The sequence below is a fragment of the Lethenteron reissneri genome, chromosome 43, assembly GCF_015708825.2.
Source record: "Lethenteron reissneri isolate LAM-NWPU_2019-01 chromosome 43, ASM1570882v1, whole genome shotgun sequence".
In the NCBI taxonomy this organism is placed as follows: domain Eukaryota; kingdom Metazoa; phylum Chordata; class Hyperoartia; order Petromyzontiformes; family Petromyzontidae; genus Lethenteron; species Lethenteron reissneri.
Window position 1 is genome coordinate 9826342 of NC_083821.1, and position 19559 is coordinate 9845900.

Below are 19559 nucleotides of genomic sequence, written 5' to 3' on the forward strand. Positions count from 1 at the left end.
TGAATGTTTCTATAAAAAAAATTTACTTTTGGAATGCAGATGATTTGCATTATGAATCAGAGTCCAATTCTTTCCAGGTTGATTGGGGTGTATATTGTTTTCTAATCTACATATGCATCTCCAAGCCAATGATGTAAATACAGATTAATATGATGCAGACCAGTCTCTCCATGAGTCAATCACTTTCGGCTTCCCACATAGTGCTGATTGTTTTTTTTATTCACCAGAGAGAAGATGGCCTGAGTCAACCCATGACCACGATTTTAACTCATGCCATCTGATAGTGAGTTGAAGACCCGAACCCCTGTGTTACCTAACCAGATGTATCTGACCTGGATGATGGATAATTTGAAAAAAAATTACTGTAATAAAATATTATATCATTCAACCTCCCAAGAGTAAATTGATTAATTAAAGACACAGTGGCAAGAAAAAAAAACAGCTTTTTGGTTTATTTTGTTTGCTCTTCCCCCGCACGTCCAATTAGCAAGTTTAGCTATGTACAACAAAAACACCTGATCATTTAATACGAACGAAATACGATTTTTACAGGGCAATGCACTTAATTCGTTTCTTTTTTGTGATAAAATGTATGGATTTATTACCTGTAACGTGTATCCCAGTTCACACTGAAATGTCACGACATCGTTCACGAGATATCTCTCACCCAAACGGATTCCGTTTGAAGGAATTTCTGGCTCGGGGCACGAAGCCAGACCGACGGCTGAGGGAAACACCAAACACAACAACTGTGTTAGCACTAAAATGTTACGTACATTTTGAATCGGTGCTCATATACAAGTGACTTCTTTGCAGAAACTAAGCTGGAGAAAGGTTGTTGCTGCAGGTTAAAAGACAAATTGGAACCATTGAACATTTGTGGCGGAAAACAAATCTAAGTTTAACCTCAATTAGAATGCAATATCCCAAGCCCAGTTAAAATGCATCAGCCAGTAATAACTGCCAAACATCCCAGTGCAAGTAGTTTTCTGAACAAATAACTTTGAGGATTGAGTGAGTAAATGAATCACACAAATCAGTGCCTGTCAAACCTCAAAGGTGATCATTCCTTACAAGACCACATCCGTACAAAAGATACTTGGCGTTCAATTGCACAACCGCTGTTGGTTTCCTACAAAGGAGTACGAATTGTATTAGCCCCACACAGCGATGGGCTGAGCAGACCTCCGACTGGGATTTGAACTGAAAAGCTTCCGATTGTTGGTGGAGTGCTCTGCAGCAGCAGCAGCATTTCCAAGCCAGATTAATTTCGAATACATATCGACTGTAATTTCTGGTTAAAATAACATCGCAACACAATGAAGGTGTACATTTTTTTTGCATGGGTGCATACTAGATTTTTTGCACGAAATTATTTCATGATAATTATATATATATTTTTAAACACAAATACATGGGGAAAACACACGTGGAAAAGCACAACTCCAGCGTTTTTTTACGTGAATAAATATGAAACATTCTTTCCATAATGTAATTTGTGTTTCAACGAGCATTTAAGTACATGTGCAGAGATCCCCACACAAAAAATTTGATACTTTTGTTCCAGCAGACAGCATAATTTCGTTCATACGTATGCACATTGCAATTGCATTCATCCCATAGTCATTTCGTGCTGTCTCGGAGGACGGTGAGCGAATTAGTATCTCAATCATATATCTAAATTTACGAAACACGCTGTCAGATTTAGTTGCAAATTGCAACAATTTCTCCGTAAAAAAATATTCAGCATTACAGAAAGGTTTCATGCCCCTAAATAACCAATGAATCTACCCACCATAATACATTATTGCCCATTTTCCACCCATGCCTATTTTGCCTTTCGCTATCGCCCCACAATGAATCCACTGTGTTCCATTGGCACGTGCGCTATCTTAAACGAGCCACCTTGAAGAAGGAATATTTCATTAAGAGCACATGGAGCGACTTGATTAGGGCTGCCAGTGTCAGCTTCAAAAAAAGAGTAGCCCGCATCGAATAGGTGGCTGGTAATCCGTTATAATTCTATGGGAACTTAAGTGAACTCAACCCAGTTTGGTGATGGGATAAATATGATAATGGTCTACTCCCTTGCTGGGCTGACAGTGAATGTAAACGCGTTACCCATCCGTACGCGAAGTGGCAATGCCTACATTCGCAATGACCGAACCCACATTCTGGCATGAGGTGTCGGTGAAATGTCTAAGAGTTATTAGTTCGAGGTCTGACTGACTTGTCTGACTGACTCAAAATCTAAGCAGGACTTTTTGAGCCTGGTTAATGCTTCGATGAGTGACTATCAGGGCTGTTGAGGTAAGCATGGGGGCTGGCTGCAAGGTGGATAGGAGGTGTCAGTGCTGCGTGTCAGCTGCTCACATGCACAATGCCTTAATTCTTCCATGTCAAACACCTCTAAATTGGATTGGCCAAACATCCCAAAGCAAACCCTCCTGACTCTACAAGGTTTTCCTCGGTAAACAATTGGAATTATGTATTACATATCAATGTGCGGTTCCGAGCAAGCATGGAGTTGCACATGTCTATGTTCTGGGCCAGTTAACTCCTTTTAGACAACCACTGTTAACGTTTAAAAAAGTGGTACACATTTTATTCACCATGAAAGATGATGGGCCCAGGCGATATCTGACCTGGATTCAGAGCCACGACTTGCTGATTGCAATGTAAGCATCAAACAATATTATTATATAGAATGGTACTCACTTTATCTATCACAGAAATATAATGGGCTTAGTTCACCCCCAGTTCCGGATTTTAACTCATGCAATCTGTACTCTTTGGTTTTTTCGGTAAAGTCACGTAGGTATAAAATAAAAGAAATTGTGATTTAATTAAAATAAAATAAATTGTGATTTAATTTATTTTATAATATACCTATGTGACTTTACTGAAAGAACCAAAGAATATGGATCCCTGCAGTCACGAAAACTTCTAATCTAGATTAATGCAATCTGATTGAGAGTTGAGTGCTGTATCCACTGTACCACCTGGGTTAGATTCAGTAACGTTAATAATAATAATGCATTATTACTGCGGCTGCAGAGTGCAGTGCTGAATACATACAGGCACATATTAGGAGCTACATTTGCTGGGCTGGCAAATGTGTTTGTGGAAATGCATGTAGGACTGTGTCAGGGATATTTAACGCATTGGCTCTATCACATACAACACAGACAGCAACGAAATCGCTTTACGTAATTGAAGAATAGATATATTTTTACAAATGGAATATCTCACAACAAGGCCATTGTATATGGATTAACCTCTAAAGTAAGCAACACATATCAAAATTGACTCTTTTTTTTATAAGACAGCAGATAATGTACCCAAGGTTAAGAATTATTAATTAACTCAAGTGGACTCAAGAGGGATGCTGTGAATGCAAATTTAATCTCCTCAGGAATTCACAGTCAAATTAGCATGTAAATGAATGCCAACATCTATGAAAAATATCCGAAGTGAAATCAAATAAAAGTATCACCTTGCGCAAACAAGTGTGGGGCCTTGCTCGTTTCCACGAAGAGCTCGGAGCGTGCAGTGGGAATGATGCATTCCCATGGCAGAGGCCACGTGGACAACAGCTATACACTTCCCAGGATACGGTAGACGAGACCATTAACCGGTGATAAATAAATGGGCAGAGTTGATCCCAACCTTTATTTGAAATGACAATATTCTGATGGTGGATCAAGCGTTCTGGTCAAAATGTCACCTGGCTAAACTTGGAAATAGTTGGTGAAAAACAATTAAAAAAACATCAAAAAATCTAAAACAAACCCCAGGTATTCTGCGTATTCAAAAAAATCGAATTCTCAACGTAAATATAAAAAGAACACAAATATTGACTGGCCTTCGAATGATAATGTACACTTGTAAGGCGCATTTTATCCATGGATCCCAATCCACCGGCAACGTTACGCTTCAGTAAGTCACCAAGCCACAAGGCAATGACCCCAGGCATGCAGACGGTGCGCTGTTTTTCGCGGAGAGAGATAGCCAATGTCCCGTACAAATGCACTCAAGCCACACCAATATTGAAGCGGTCCATGAAGCGGACACTTGAAGGCACAACACGGTGCACCTTGCAAGTGCTCTCGGGAAAAAGGCAGTGTTTAAAATGTTGACCCCCTCCCCCTGCAGAATACAAACAAGGCGCTGACCCACGCCAGATAGGAGATGGCCTGGATGATATTCTGTTAGCCTCGCGCAACCACTGCACGTCCGTCCGTCTCTTTCGGGATGTCTTCACGTCCTTCCCCGTGGGAACAGGAGGGTTTGGAAGCGCGTGCACCGTTCCCAGAGTTGGAACTCAAAAGTGAAAGTGTGTCTCCCCCTCCACTATTGAGCACTGGCCAATGATCCCCTCTGTTGGTGACTGGGACAGAGGTGGAAATGTCCACATTCCTATCGTGGGAGCCGGTCTCTCTGGAGGACAACTGCTGTCTGCCTTCTCATGAAGTAGTGCTCACTTTTCCAATTTGCATTGTGAGAATCGTCAGCAGGACACAGGCGTCATATTATCTACTCATGACGCAAATGTTCACGAATTGTATGATCTCCCATTTCACGAGCGCATGTCAGCATGTGCACGGTACTGTGACTGAGATGACAGAATTATGACCGTCTTGATAAAGAAAAAAAATACCAACGTCGCACAACTTATGGCAAGACAAATGCAGCTATTCCCACAAAAAAACACTGAAAGTGTGACACAATAGAGCTTAGAAGAGTTCACCAAACACACCTACCGATTATCGTATGGAGATTAAGCTAAAGTTTGCATTAATACATTACCCTACAGTTTAATTCTTAAAATAGGTGACTGCCTTTTCACCTGCAAAATAGCTATTTTGAAAGTCAATTAATACAATTCACTGAACATACATACATTATTTCAATATTGGCAGGTGTTCCTTGCAGCTAGAACAAAGTAAACGTAATGCATTACAGCTTCTAACGCAGGACTCATGCAACTGAAATGCTAGGAAGCCAATTAATGAACCACTTGATAACGAACACACAAATTAGCAGAGCATTGCACTGCTTCAAAGATACAATGCACCGCACCACCTAATTCACTATCGTAATAACTAGCTTGAAACCGTACCGTGAGGGTGATTTACACAAAGCTGCGGGATACTGTCCTACATCTATTGCAGCCCAAATGCTTGGGACATCATCATAAAATCTGGCGAAAGCAGACAAAACCTCAATCACAAATGTGGATCTCCCAGGTTGACAGGGATTAAGGTGCAATCCGTCACAGGACATGCCCCTATAATCTGTCTAGATTTCAGTCCGGGAAAAGAGAAAAACATTCTTAATGCTGCTTCACGGTTGTACAATGGGAGGCCATGAACATCACTGGGATTTCACAAGATAAGGAAAGAGAGCCGCTTATTTTTTCTCCCTCTGCATGTGCACAAAATACATATATAGCGCTCTGTAAAATGTTGTTGCTCAAAGTCTATTCAAAGTCAAGTCACCTTGTCCCCTTTGCTCAAGCAAAGTGATGGGATGCTACTCATTTCCATTTGGGAGGTAAGAGTTAGTGGTATAAATTCCACATTCTAATGGCAGGAGACAGTAAACTCTTCACATGAGAGCGACTACTTGACATCTGTGAAGAAAGTACTGGACATCTGCGAGGAAAATAGCTTTGTAGCTCATCGGATTCCTCCAGTACAAATAAAAATTCTGATTCTGAACTGTTCACTTGAGTCCAGGGGAGTGCGGGCCCGAGTCCAAGGCTCGTGAGGCAGCCGCTCTGATCACAGCGCCATCCGTGCGGACGAGGGACTCCTCCATGCAGGTCATGGGGGTTGTTCGACCGCACTTCGCCTCGTTGCATCAGTGCGGGTGGGTTGGTGAAGGCGGCGGGGAACATAGACGTGGGAGCGTAGAATCGCAGTGCGGTACAACGGTGGATTTTGCTGCACTGCCCTTCTGCTGACCGCGAATTGTCGCTCGTAAATGGTTGCTCGGTAAACGTACTGGGCAGGCTTCCCTCGCGTAATGTGTGTCCGCCCCCTCCCTCCCCTAGCACGAATTCGCAGTTACGTGATTAATCTTTTAGGGACGTACTTCACACTTACGCTGTGCGCTTCACAGCTACGCGCAAAAGAAAATGAATCATACTAAAATTAATTGTAAAACTAAATGTTTCCAAATTTAAAATCTATTTTCAACGATAGAAATACAAAGTTAAAAAAAGTATTTCTTGTGGTGTCACTGCCGCATCATGGCAGTGCCCAGCGTCACGGGCTGGGCATGTTCATTATATTATTATTACTAAGTATTACATGTATACGTATTTCGTAAATCCATGGCTAAAATTACTTTTCTTCGGGAACGCATCCCGCTGCATAACATGTATGTCTATAGGAAATTAGACATCATACAGCGCAATTCGACTTACGCTCCGTTTTTCAGGAACGTGTGCCGCGTGTTACCCGAGGGACCCATGTACATTGAAAAGTGGCTCGTGAAATCCCGTGACAAAAATATCCATACAAATCACATGCACAACAGTCGTGTTTGTAAACAGCTGTGAAAACCTCTGTCGCGAATGGTTATTTTTCAAGAGTGTCAATGCTTGCGTTATGTTAAGAGGCACGCGTGACAAATGTGATATTTTTTAAACCTGTGTACTCCAAGTGGAAGCCGGCTGCCGAGACACTGATGTCGGAATGGAAATGTAAGAACAGCTGGTTCGACGTGCTGTTAATTAGGGCTGGGATGGATGTACCTGTGGGTGTAAAAAAAAAATCACGTGTTATTAAATTACAGTGAGAAGGCATTTCATTTTTCAACATGGACGAAATACGAGTGGAATGCTGCCCCGTGGTATAATGGTTCGTACATTGGACTTGCAATCCGGCAGACCCCCACATTCACATCTTGTTTCCATCCATTTGTATCAAAGGGGTACACCGCAGTTAGCGAAACGGCAGGTTGCGTGTAGAGGGGTAGCGTTTTGGTAACTCCCACCTCTTCGAAGACGTCTGCCCAGCGTGGAGTGGGTTGGCCAAGTTCCCTATCCAGGAGATCTGTATAGCTCCCTCTAGCGCAGTGGTTCTTAACCTTCACTGCAGAACTGCACCCATTTGGTTCTCAATCGTAATTTGTTGTTTAAATGTTAATACATAGAGGGTTTAATTAAACAAAGTAGTTGTACTTACGTGCCCGTGCTTCATTTGCGTTTCGATGATTTACCTTCGAAAAAAATCTGGCCATGTCTCGCACCCCCAGAAAGGGCATCTCGCACTCCCAGAGGATGCATGCACGCCAGGTTAAGAACTACCGCAGTCTAGCGGAAACCCTTCCACAAGTATAAAGTGTTCCGTCTAGATGGGATAGTGTTGCCCCCTCGCACATGTCTATTTTTGCTAGGTGCTCCGCTTTCCTCCCACACGTAAACGCTAATTTCATTGTCTGATAACACCTTCACATGTAAAGGACCACAGAGCTTGGGGAAGGGGAGCGGGGAAGGATTTAGAGCCTGCTTACCACCTTGCTTGCTGCCTTCCCCACTTCCCTGTGGCTCCTCACGCCTTTGAGTCGTTCGCTCTTGTTACGAGTGGACGAAAACTATGTGGCGCGTTACAAGTTGTTAACATTTCTATTATTACGATTATTATTCAGAGGAGAGAGTGTAAATGTCACGATAGTACATTTCCACAGATGGATAACTACAGCTGGCCCAGGGGAGATGCTGCCAAAGCAAAATTAACTCTCAGCTCTCAGAGACTTGATAGTCGTATAAATGGTGTGCCTGACACGAGATCTGGCCACCTCTATCTCCCTGGAACTTGAGTAGACACCGTTGGGACTGATTTTCGGCTAAGTGCACCTCCGAAAATGTAGTCCAGGTATAGAAAATAATTCCTATTGGTGTTGCGCATTATGGTCAGGACATGAAAATCACATCAATGGGATCATATCATTGTGTGCCATCTGATATGAAACTAATATATTAAATAAATATATATATTTTTTTTATCGGGTAAGGCCCACGGAACTATATAGCTCTTTTTCAGAAGCAACCTGGCCACAAATGATAGCTCAACGAAGTGGCTAATCACGTGAACATTTATTGCAGTCAAATAATACTCATGTTTATAAACGTGGAGGGTTAAACCGGAAGACCCAGAGTAAAATCCACGCGGCCACGGGGAAAGAAACATACAATCTCCAAATGTACAGGCGTCAGATTCGGGATCGCACCCACGACCTCCTCCATATCAGGCGAGGGAGTTAACATCTCGCCACCGCAGCGCTCCCCACACAAACATGCACTAAAACAATGGTCCAAAATAAAGCCTGTGTAGACTATTGGGGCAACTTGGGACAGCATAGCACCCGAGGCAGTGAAGTGGCCAGCACCATTCATGCCCAACTATATCTTCCAAGTGCGAATATTTACACACCGCACCAGCTACTCAATTTAGGCTGAGTTTAACTCGCGGAAGCCTAAGGACTAGCTCAGATATATGCAGCATAGATGTTCCCCATGGCTGGGGATGGAACTCAGGTAATAGGGTCTGTAGCACAGGGTGACAACAACTGCACCACTGTCCAAACGTGAGCATATTCTTGGTTCTTTTGGCAAATTCACGTAGAAGGGAAACAATAAAAAAAAACTCACGACCTTTCGATTGCAACACAAGCAATCATCACCAGGTGATGATTTTTATTATTTTTATTGTTTCCCTTCTACGTGACTTTACCGAAAGAACCAAGAATATGAATCCATGCAGTCACCAAAGCTTTAAATCTAAATTTTTACGTGAGCATATTAAAGAGGATCTATTACGCACACTAAAACGTATTTCCGCACACATCTTAAAATAGCAATTGTTTTGCGTCTTCAGTGTCCGCAAGAACTGGCATCATGGTTCAGTCCAACTCGGCCCAGCATCCATTCTAATCTTTAGGGCACATTACAGAATAGATATCAGCAAGTGCATTCAGATGCTAACCATTACGCTCTGCATCGTTGCAAACAGCTCTAATCGGAGTGGTATGCTTAAACGATTAACAGAGCCTATGCACTTAGGATACATACCCTGGGCAAGAAGCAGTTATGGTAATGATTATCGGAGGTTTGAATCTGCAGTGTCTGAAATTGGCTTGTGAAAAGAGACCAATCTAAACGCTAGATACAAAGAAAAGCCACGTTCGGCTATATACAACAACAAAAAATCACATTTCGATTTAAAGCTTTCGTGACTGCAGGGATTCATCTTCTTTGTTCTTTCGGTAAAGTCACGTAGAAGGGAAGTAATAAAATAATAAAAATAAAACAAAATAAAACAATTCTCACGACGTTTCGGCCACAACGCAAGCAGCCGTCCTCAGGTGAAAACCAGGTCCGTCGAGGCGACAGAGTCTGAATGAAACAGCACACGAGCTTGGAGCATATATATAAGCTGGGCGCATTGACAAAGGAATTTGCATATCAAAAGGAATTTAGCATATTTATGGGAAATGCAGGAATGTGATTAGTACTGCATATGCATGTGCATTATGCAGGATTAACAGCATCAAAGGGAGCTGCAGTTACTGCTGCTGCAGCAGTTGCTGCTGCTGCAGTTTCTGCTGCTGCTGCAGTTGCTGCTGCTGCAGTTGCTGCTGCTGCACTTGCTGCTGCTGCACTTGCTGCTGCTGCTGCAGTTGCTGCCTTATCCATTTTAATATAACACTATGTATTATTCTACCCACCCTAATGTGTATCATACTGCTATATGTTTACTGTACAATTACGACACCATACATTACTCTGCACACTGCACCATGCCAGTGAGTGGAACGCGGTCTGAAAGTCACCGTAAACGTGAACACAATCAGTTAAGATCCGAAATGGTTTATTACGTCCTTCCAATGATTGCTAAGCCAGAATCCATCTTCTCGGTTGAAATTGTCTCTGTGTTTGTATATGTGGATCGCCTCATGAACGAATCTCTCATGATAGCCAGATGGCTTGCAGAGAACCTCTGTCTTGGAGAAGTCAATGTCATGTGAGCCCACTGAATTGTAACAGTGATCTGCCACGGCTGAGGTGTTTGTCCTACCGTGTTTCAGGTCTGCCTTATGTTCACGGATGCGGTCCGAGACATGTCGTTTGGTTTCTCCAATGTAACTGCTACCACAGAGGCAACTTAGTTGCCTCTGTGGTAGCAGAAGCACAATGGCTGACCTGGAACGTGGAATGGAGGGCTTCACCCTACGCCGATTTGAGAGTTCACATCACAAAGGAATGAGCGTCATATGATGTAACCAAAAATACCAAATTACGTGACAATTTATGGAATTATCAAACAAATAACGGGACGTACAGCAATGTAGGCAGGTGAAACCTGATTCTGCAATTCGAAAATTCAAGTGTCAAATCGCAGATCCTGGCTACAGCAGCGTGTTACAATCACGGATTTCACTCCACAGACCCACGTGCACGCACTCCCACAATGCACTGCATATCGTGCCGTGGCTGCGATTTGGGGTGTCTAACACGAAGGCTCTTTTGCGACCAATATTATATTGCATTGCGATATTTGTGGTAAACTGACTCTGGTGTGGGTGTGACGTCACGAGTAGGCAGTATTGGCAGTGATCACGGAAGTCAAAGCAGCTATCCTAAATCTCATCAGCCTGCGATGCACAGCTTTGGTATGGACAACTGATGAAACTAATGAGTCGTAAACTTTTGTTTGTATATATTGTATTGCGAGTCCCTTTGGGTTAAGAAAAAAACCTGGAGCGTAGCAAAAATGCGTTGCTCTTACCGGAGAAGCTCCCGAGACGTGGAGAATTGGCATCTGGGCCATCATATATCTCTAGAGCATCCCAGTTTTGTTCAGTAGCAAAACTGTGCACGTGTACCTGTGGGAAACAAAGTGGCAGAAGGCAAAATAGAAGTCAATGCCTGGAAATGTCTGTGCAGTGCAGGAAGGATTAAAGAATGTGTGAGTCACCAGTGAGTCTGGAGATGAAGCGCACAGGGATGGCATTGAACACCGAGCTCTCCACAGTACAAATATATCGTTGGTGGGGGTAATAAGATTATCAATAAGGACATTTGTTCTGCCACTAGATCAATCGCAGTTTACTGCTCCTTGTTAAACCAGGTGAGAGCCCGCAGGAGGAGTGCTGTTTCTTAAACTGAAATGCAAGTGTATGTTCTTAATGATTGTCTCTGCATGTTATTTCTTGGGTCTGCAAGTTATAAAATGTGTCATCTTGGCTATGAGACTAGCCCACTATGACCTGTGCCTGTGAACAATATAGCAGAGTTTAACTGCCCACTTTGGCAATAACAGCAGAGGGAAATGACAAGTCGAATTGACGTTACAATGTATCCATGCTGCACTCGACTATGAAGGAGTGTTAATGTCTGACAGTGGCCCTGAGACAGTGAGGCAAATTAAACATTCACATGGCAGGGTCCAGTTTAACTACAACTGTTGACTAATTGCCAAAGTAATATGAATGTTATTGATCCTGGAGGCATGAAGGGCTGATTCAAGTCATGACTGGAATTTTAAATCAAAGCCCTCCTAATGTGAGTTGAACAATATAACCATGGAAACAGAGTAAGTGTCCTAACTACATTTAAAACACATCTTTAAGAAAAAAAACTTTCCATACAATCTGTTGTTGCAATCAAATCGAATTTTGTTTATATCAATGGATTGTTAAGAATTTTTCTGCCCCCCCATCCTTGGAGTTAATCCAGCTGGCATGGTTACCTCTCACGAGAGCAATGCACAGTGAGGAAATTGCCAAACATCTCAGCGCAGGAACCTCCCGAAAACGAGTCTTGGGACTCAACTAAGGCCTACGTACGTTTTGGTTATTATTTATCTGCTCATAGTTTCGTTGACGCGTATCCAGGTCTACTTTTCAAACGTGATATGTCATTTATACATCTCTACAAATTAAATCGCCCACGTATGTGCTCCGTGCTTGTCCCTCATATGAAGGTGTCGCCATGCTCCACTCAGCACGAGGCAATGCTCAGCTTGACTTGCAGCACTGAGCCAGACGGGCTCTGGACTGCAGACCAAGTGACGTCACACAGTTATCCTTCGATCAGATTGGAACGTGGCAGCCTTCGAATTGACAAAACCCCCTCCCCCTGTTCCAGCTGTATTGACTGTCAAGGCAAGTGTTTCTAGCTCTGCACACTTAAGGCACGCAACATTACAAAGATGCCAATATCTCATTCGGCTTCACGACAGATCGGGAGAAGTGCTGTTGGTGAACATGCTAGGCCAGCATCGCATATGAGGGTGTGCAGTGGCAAGCTCCATTCGCAGCCACCCATGTCTTCCCAGTCATAATGTTAACATATCATGCCGGGCACTCCGCCTCAGAGCAGAAGTAACACGCCACGAAGGAGCATGTCCAGGAATTAAACTATTGTGTGTTAACAAGTGTGCCACGGCTCCACACAAACAGATCTGCCACGATAGCCATTCATGGACTGCTGGGGCAAGTGCTGTTAGCGAGCACATATACCGAGACTGGCATGGCACACCAGGGGGGTGCTGGTACCCGTGCACATATTTGGCATCTATGTTAGCCATGGCCGGGAACAATGCTCAGGTGGCTTGGTTTATATTGCAATGTGATAACCATTAAACCACTGGTCCACGCACTCACAAGCTCATACGTGCACACACGGTTACTTTAAGTAATGTATAAAATGGTCAATTATAGAAATCGGCCATCATTATGTCAATGTCAGAGCATATTAAGCCGAGCTCTCAAACATAAGTTAAACTACACTTTTTTCGCTAATAATTTTTTTTATCACCTCTGGGCACTGCCGTTTTTAGGATAATTATGCCTACGACCATCTGCGAGATCGGAGATTGTGTTACACGGGATTGGCGGGTTCACGGTTAATGTGGCAATTCCAATTCCGTTATACAAATTAGATGGGAGACTTCTTCGGAGAGATCTTACCTGCACCCCTGAGCCCTCGGGCACAGTAATTTTCCAAACACAATTCAAATTGTTATCGTACGGTTCTGGGAAACCAGCGGAAAGAATGGCGCCTCTTTGATCTGTGAGGTTTCCTCCGCAAGGCACTGCAACACATAGTTGGTCCATTAGACAAGCGTGCCAAGCAGCTGGTGTGGACAGAAAACACAGCACAAGTGAGACGAGGCACCGGGGAAGCAAAAACACAAACATTTACTTTCTTGATTTTGATTTACTTTCTCTGCAGCATTTCAACCGCAACACTGCCACCATGCTTTGCTAGTATTAGTATTGTTAATTCACCTGTTCAACCGCCCCCCAACAAACAAAATACATGAGCGAGTGCACAGAAAAAAACAACTAACCGTTGTTGTCATTCAAAAGTCCAAAGTTAGCAAGTGCTCCATCTTGCTCGAATAATCTTATGTCTGTTAATTAGCCCACGCTCGTAGAGGAAATTCACATTGTCATGGTTTTTTTTTAAGATTGTATTTGAAATGTAATATTACCCTCCCCGCCACGCCGACTCAAAGGGGGTATGAACACGTTGGTGGGGGCACAGTGGGTCTAGCGGACGACCAGGATCAGTGTGGGGCTGCCTACTGTACGTGAGACAAAAAAAACGTGGAGACTGACGCTGCAGTTAAGAGGCGCTGAGCTCTCAAAAAGGAATGTTCAGAATTAAATTGCAGGGGGCCAGGATCATCATCGCCTCTTTGGGGTCGATAAAATTGGCACTACTTTCTCATAATTCTCTACAGGACATAGTATGTATGGAGAGACGGATCCCTACCAAAGGAATGTGGTATTTTTCCACTACAGGTTCAGGGATACCAAGAGAAAATTGTTCTCTTCCACACTAGTATATTGCTTAAAAATGTAAATACAATATTTAGACATTTTTTACTTAAAAAATTAGAAGAGAAAATTATACAATCGGCTAATGCAGAGCAGAGTAAACCATCCTTCACAATGCCACATTAGCCTCCTGTATACATTTATATCAGCATTAATGACAACAGAGGTGAGTTTTTTTGAATCTGTGCTTGCATACAATTCCAATTATACGATAATACATCTGCTATTTACACATTTGTTTATGTTTGTAAATCAGAGGTGCTCATGGAAAATATTGATAACCCACATTTATATAGTTTATATAACCCATGCAAGTTCATTGGAATAATACAACTTTTCCACACATTTCCCCACAGACGACCAAATAATGAACTAATAATTCACTTTTTCTCAGGCACTTCATCTGTTTACTCTGAACAAAAGGCTCCTTTCAATACAAAGAGACTTGTGTATTATTAATATTTGCCAAGGCACTCGTCAAAATGCTAAACGTTCACACGTATTGTAATACTCATACACAAAGTTACGTTTAAAAATATATCACAATAATGGAAGCAGCTTAAAAAATGCTTTTCAGATCTTGACATTTACATCCCTGCTGAATCATTGGCATGGAGAAAGAATGCGAACCATCGTTTGGCATGACTGTGGATTGCTGCATTGTACCAAAGCCGCACGTCTTAATGGGATACAACCTGGACATAGAATTGTTAGTCCTCAAGGTTCTATCTTACACAACCACCTGATTACGTAAGAAGTTGGACAGAAAGCGCAGGACAAATTACGTCAAAGTCCAAAGTGAAATGTTTCCCACCATGCTCAAATGTGCAATGGGATGAGTTCAACAGTGGAAATTCTATATTCCAACAAAACCCATCCTGGCAGGTGTGGTGAAGTTTGGCCAAACAACCCCTGTGGTGAACACAGCACGGCGAGGCCTTCAGCCAGCAGTGGGTTGACAATAAGTGTATTTTTATTTTATAGACGATTAAGTCGTTCACTCAGTGTCTGTCAGCCAAAACATGAAGCCCCACCTTCAGAGTTATAGGATTCAACACACTACATCATCAACAGCCGTGATCTCTCTACAGCTGCATGGTCCTCCCACTTTGTCACCACCCCTCGTGGTGTTGCGATGCCATAATCCATCTCCACTGCTGCACATCAGCTAATCTCATTACTCAATGTCAGTGGTGGTCATCCTCTTGGAGATGTTCCCTCTATTAGCCGCCGTTCTATCTCTAGTCTCATCCATCACCCGTTACCCCTTATAACGATGTCTTTTTCTTTCCCTCAATTCCCACTTACTGTTTTTAACAGTCAAAATCACTTATCTGACCCGTGTGTTCTTTATTCTGTCTGTTACTGTAATTCCCAAAACACACTTCGGTTTTTTATTTAATGTTTTGTTGTTGTTGTCAGTGTCCTTGTTTGTCGATCCACATACCATGGCGGGAAATAGACACAAATTGAAAGCACTCTTCTTGAGGCACATTGGTATAATGAGAATAGGTTTTCCCCTTTTTTCTGGCAACAAAACAGGTGTTAAGATGGTAAAACACCAAACTGAAACCTTTTACAAGGAATCATGTCTGCATTAACCACAATACTCCTGGTCAGAACACAAACCAAAAACGTACTCTGATAATATATGCATTGTCTTTGAAACTGATTGGTCCACACCAGAGACAGCTTTCTTTTCGAGCCGAGTCTCAAAACGGTGTTAGACCAGAGGACGCCAAAAGGCGTACATCACAAATACAATGCATATATTATCATAGTAATGAGGGCTCGGGTGAGCATCTACATCATGGGACCTCCTTTGCCCGTACCAAAATATGAGAATAGGTTTTCCCCTTTTATCTGGCAACAAAACAGGTGTTAAGATGTAATGTTTTTCACTATCAATATTTTTTATTATTATTATTGTTTCAAAGCACTGCAACATGCCCTGGATCTCACCTACTTTGTTCACCAAAGCGATCCCAGTCCACCTTCAATGATTGATTGTTTTTCCAACTATGTCCACCCCCGTGGAATTGTTTTCTCTCTTTCAGATAACTGGATCTCTTCGTGGCATTTGTTTTGCTCGAATTAATCTTTAAGCCAAACTTTGCAGCCTTTCTTGTTAGGTTCTTGAAGATTTTTTCGTAGCCCTATTCCATTTGTTGTCATCATGACTATGTCATCAGCACACCGGAGACGATTTATACTATTTCTCTACTTCGATCTTTTTATCTCTCCAATACAAGCTATGGAAAACATCATTAATGTTACTTCAACTAGTGTTGAAGACAGCGTGCATCCTATCTTGACATTTGTTCTGATTTGTATCATTTTGGAGTTTGCTTATTTCAAAATTCCTATGAATATTTCAGTTAGGCCTTGATTTAATATATCTGGAATGAAAAGTTGTTTTTAACTGAATCAAATGCCTTCTCATAGACCCCGCATGCCTGTAATCCAGCACTGTGAAGTCAAGGGTTGGTGGATTACACACATTTCGTGAAAGTCTCTTTCTGTGGGCGTCGATGTGTCATATCTGGTGGCTTGCCATCAGGTGTGGACTAATCTCCATCTGTTCTATTTAGATGGGATAGGGAGTTGCCCCTCACACGGGTCAGTTTTATCTGGATGATCCGGTTTCCTCCCATATATAAAAACTCATGCATTGGCCGGTAACACCTTAATATATCGAGGACTGCAGAGTTTTGGGGGATGATTCTGCATGGTGCCGGCTCACAACCTGGCTGCCTTTCCCGCTCGTCTGTGTTTCCCCTTTGCATCTCAGAGTCGTTTTTTCTCTTCGAGAGTGAGTTGAATGCTGTATGCGCGTTACAAGTTGAAATTATTATTTTAAGGCCAAGCAGAATGTTATTGACGTCCATTTTTCATTTGTAGAACGTGAATGGGAGTATGTGTCAATAGTAGAAAAAAAAACATTTTCCAAATACAACTACTTTTCATGGTTTTGTTGGCCTATAATATACGTTTAATAAACGGATAATACGTCTGTTCTTTCTTCAAATCAGTTTGGTCTCAAAATATACAAAAGCGAATTTATAACGGTGTGTTAATTAATCTCACCATAATCAGGGACCATGCTTAGACCCTCAATCACTCTAGTTCACCAGGAAATCCTGGTTTATTCGTGGTTCTAACAAGCCAGATGAGAACCCATGCTTTATTAAGTGCTGGCCCAAAGCTTATAGATGCCCATCATGAGTGCCATGAGCCTAACCTTCACATGATGTATTTGTAATAGAGTTGAGTGAACTGGATTTTACATCAATTAAATACTAATTCCATCGGACAGCATGAGACTATTTTATTCTCACAAACATGTATTAAGCTGCTTCCATTAATTAATGAATTTATTATCTTCTTTCTTGAATTCAGTGACCATAATACTTGCACATTGCATTATGTTGAATGCTAATTAAATACTGGAAGGGCAATTAGTAGCTAGCCCCCAGCCAGTGGTCAGAAATCCAAATTCCTAGGACGGGGTCAATCCATCCATGACAATTAACTACTGCTTAAAATGTTTTCTCACTTTCAGTTGTGACCATAGAATGCTTAAGCACTAATTATCACCGGAAGAAATATATTGAAGTGGTATTTCCAAAGTGGTGAAGACACATTTTTAATGTAAGAATTCCCAAATGTTGCCGTTAAAGAACTAATGTTCTTTCATTCGTACAAAGTTGATGAATATGTTTATAATTTAGACATTTAAAGGCATTCTGAGGTTAAAAACAGTCACGTGATTATGTTTACTCTCTGTTCAGACGAACAATGGGGGGAGAAATCACCTTCAATATCAGCCTTGAGCCCAGAGTGAAAATTCTACCTTATCAGAGCAGGGCCTGGTCACTTCAGGGGATGATCACCGCTGACGTCCCACAGCATGATACTGATATTATTGACCCATCTTGAGTCACTGGCTGAATCATCCCCCCAACCAGGATTTCAATATGCAACCTTCTGATTGCAAGTCAAGTGCTTTAGCCACTGAACCAACGAAACAAGCCTGGACAATCACAAAGGGCGATCGGAAATGCTATGGCCTGGAGGGAAATGCAATGACTGATATTTATAACATTGGCTCCAACAAAAACACAAATCTGACAGTGATGCTTTAACTGTGTATTGATGTGTCACTATCCTGGGCAGTGTTAGATGGGCAGCGGCGGGGGTTCTGCATTTCCCAGGATTATCTCTCTTTTTTTAATCTCTCCAAATTTCTATGGACTTTTGATCTTTCCAAAAGTTTCAGTGAACACACAAACAAGATGCATTTTGCACCTGTGTAAGACATTGCAGGGTAGATCTACTGCTGTGGAATGTGTTAATGCTTTTAAGAAGCAAAGCAGTTGTGACTAGTACATTGGAATTAGAATATTTATCCTGGAGTAATCGAATGAGCTAAGAAGCTCTTTCATCACGATAATTTAACGTCAGGCCACTGAATTTCCGACTACCCATCGTAAATGAAGATTAACACAGAGAGAACGTGAGAGAAGTAGAAATGGAATTAAATCAAACGAGAGCTTACCAACACAGGCGGGCAGGGTGTCATTCCACTGAGCAAGGGCGTTTGGCACCCTTTGGCACACGATAGCCTTCGCACCTTGAAGAATATATCCAGAGTTGCATTCGAATCTGAGCAAAGCTCCAGCACTAAAATTGCTGCCCATCCGTCGGCCAAACTTAGGCTCAGGAACGGAGTTGCATTGGGTGGCGCTGGTCCGGGGCACAGCTGTTCAGATTAAAAAAAACGGGCACGCGGGTTGTGAAAGCGACAGGGAAGTCATTTGCGAAATGTATTACAACACAGCCAACCTAGGTTTGACTCCTGGCAGTGGACAACATCGGTTGCTCATGTTATATGAACCCACGCGTGTAATTGTTGATCATGTGTGTTCAGGATTACCAAGAACAACATGCATCCTTAGTTATCCACGTCAGGTCCATGAACTTTATGTCCATGATAGTCATCAATTTGATAATGCTCAACTCGCCATGAAATACAATGTCTATACCTAGCTCATTAATAACAATACATTCCTTGCCATGCGGCTTTTACAAACACACGTGTTTGAGATGGTCAGGTGGCTTGGGGAGCTCGCACGATGGATGCCAGGGCAATGAGCTGGCACCGCTAAGATTCTGGAAATCAAACCAGTTGAAGGTGAACTCCATCCATGCGTGTCTGATCAAGGAGAAAATCTGACTTATTACTATCTGGTCCACACAACCATGGGCAGAATTTTCCCACAGCCTATGAACACAGAGCAACGTTCATTGCATGATGGTCAAACCGATATTTTTTTTTTATTCTCAGAGCTGAAATTCATCCAAATTCAATGCTGAGCTTCAATGTGATGGGATTGTTGGACACAGTCATTGATAGTCAGGCTGAGGAAATTAAATCACTGGATTTGAGAGACCGATTTAATTACAGGTGGCTGCTTGGATTCAAACCCAAGAATTCAGCCCTGCCATATCAGCACTTGGTGATTCGACATTATTATTATAATGAAACCAAGTTGGTCACGCCAATTTCATTTCACCCGATTTCGAATATGAAATAACATTGCAGTTGAACAGTTGTTTTTAATGGAATTTTGATGACATAAAAAAACACTTTTCAGGTTCCCAAAAAAAAGTTAAGTTAGAAGTGCAAGCACACATAT

General features: G+C 42.2%; 1 protein-coding gene across 2 annotated transcripts in view; it reads right to left on the reverse strand.

The window, feature by feature from the left end:
- LOC133353404 (CUB and sushi domain-containing protein 3-like) overlaps positions 1-19559 on the reverse strand; it is a 634534-nt gene that overhangs the window by 137108 nt on the left and 477867 nt on the right. The window contains exons 34-38 of one of the 2 annotated variants that reach the window (XM_061569655.1): positions 18419-18622; positions 12985-13109; positions 10800-10896; positions 6659-6763; positions 606-724 (exon numbers count right to left, since the gene is read on the reverse strand). In XM_061569655.1, coding sequence (XP_061425639.1) covers positions 606-724; positions 6659-6763; positions 10800-10896; positions 12985-13109; positions 18419-18622 — 650 coding nt within the window. Of the gene's footprint in view, positions 1-605; positions 725-6658; positions 6764-10799; positions 10897-12984; positions 13152-18418; positions 18623-19559 lie in introns of both variants that reach the window. The other variant, XM_061569654.1, reaches the window with a different exon arrangement.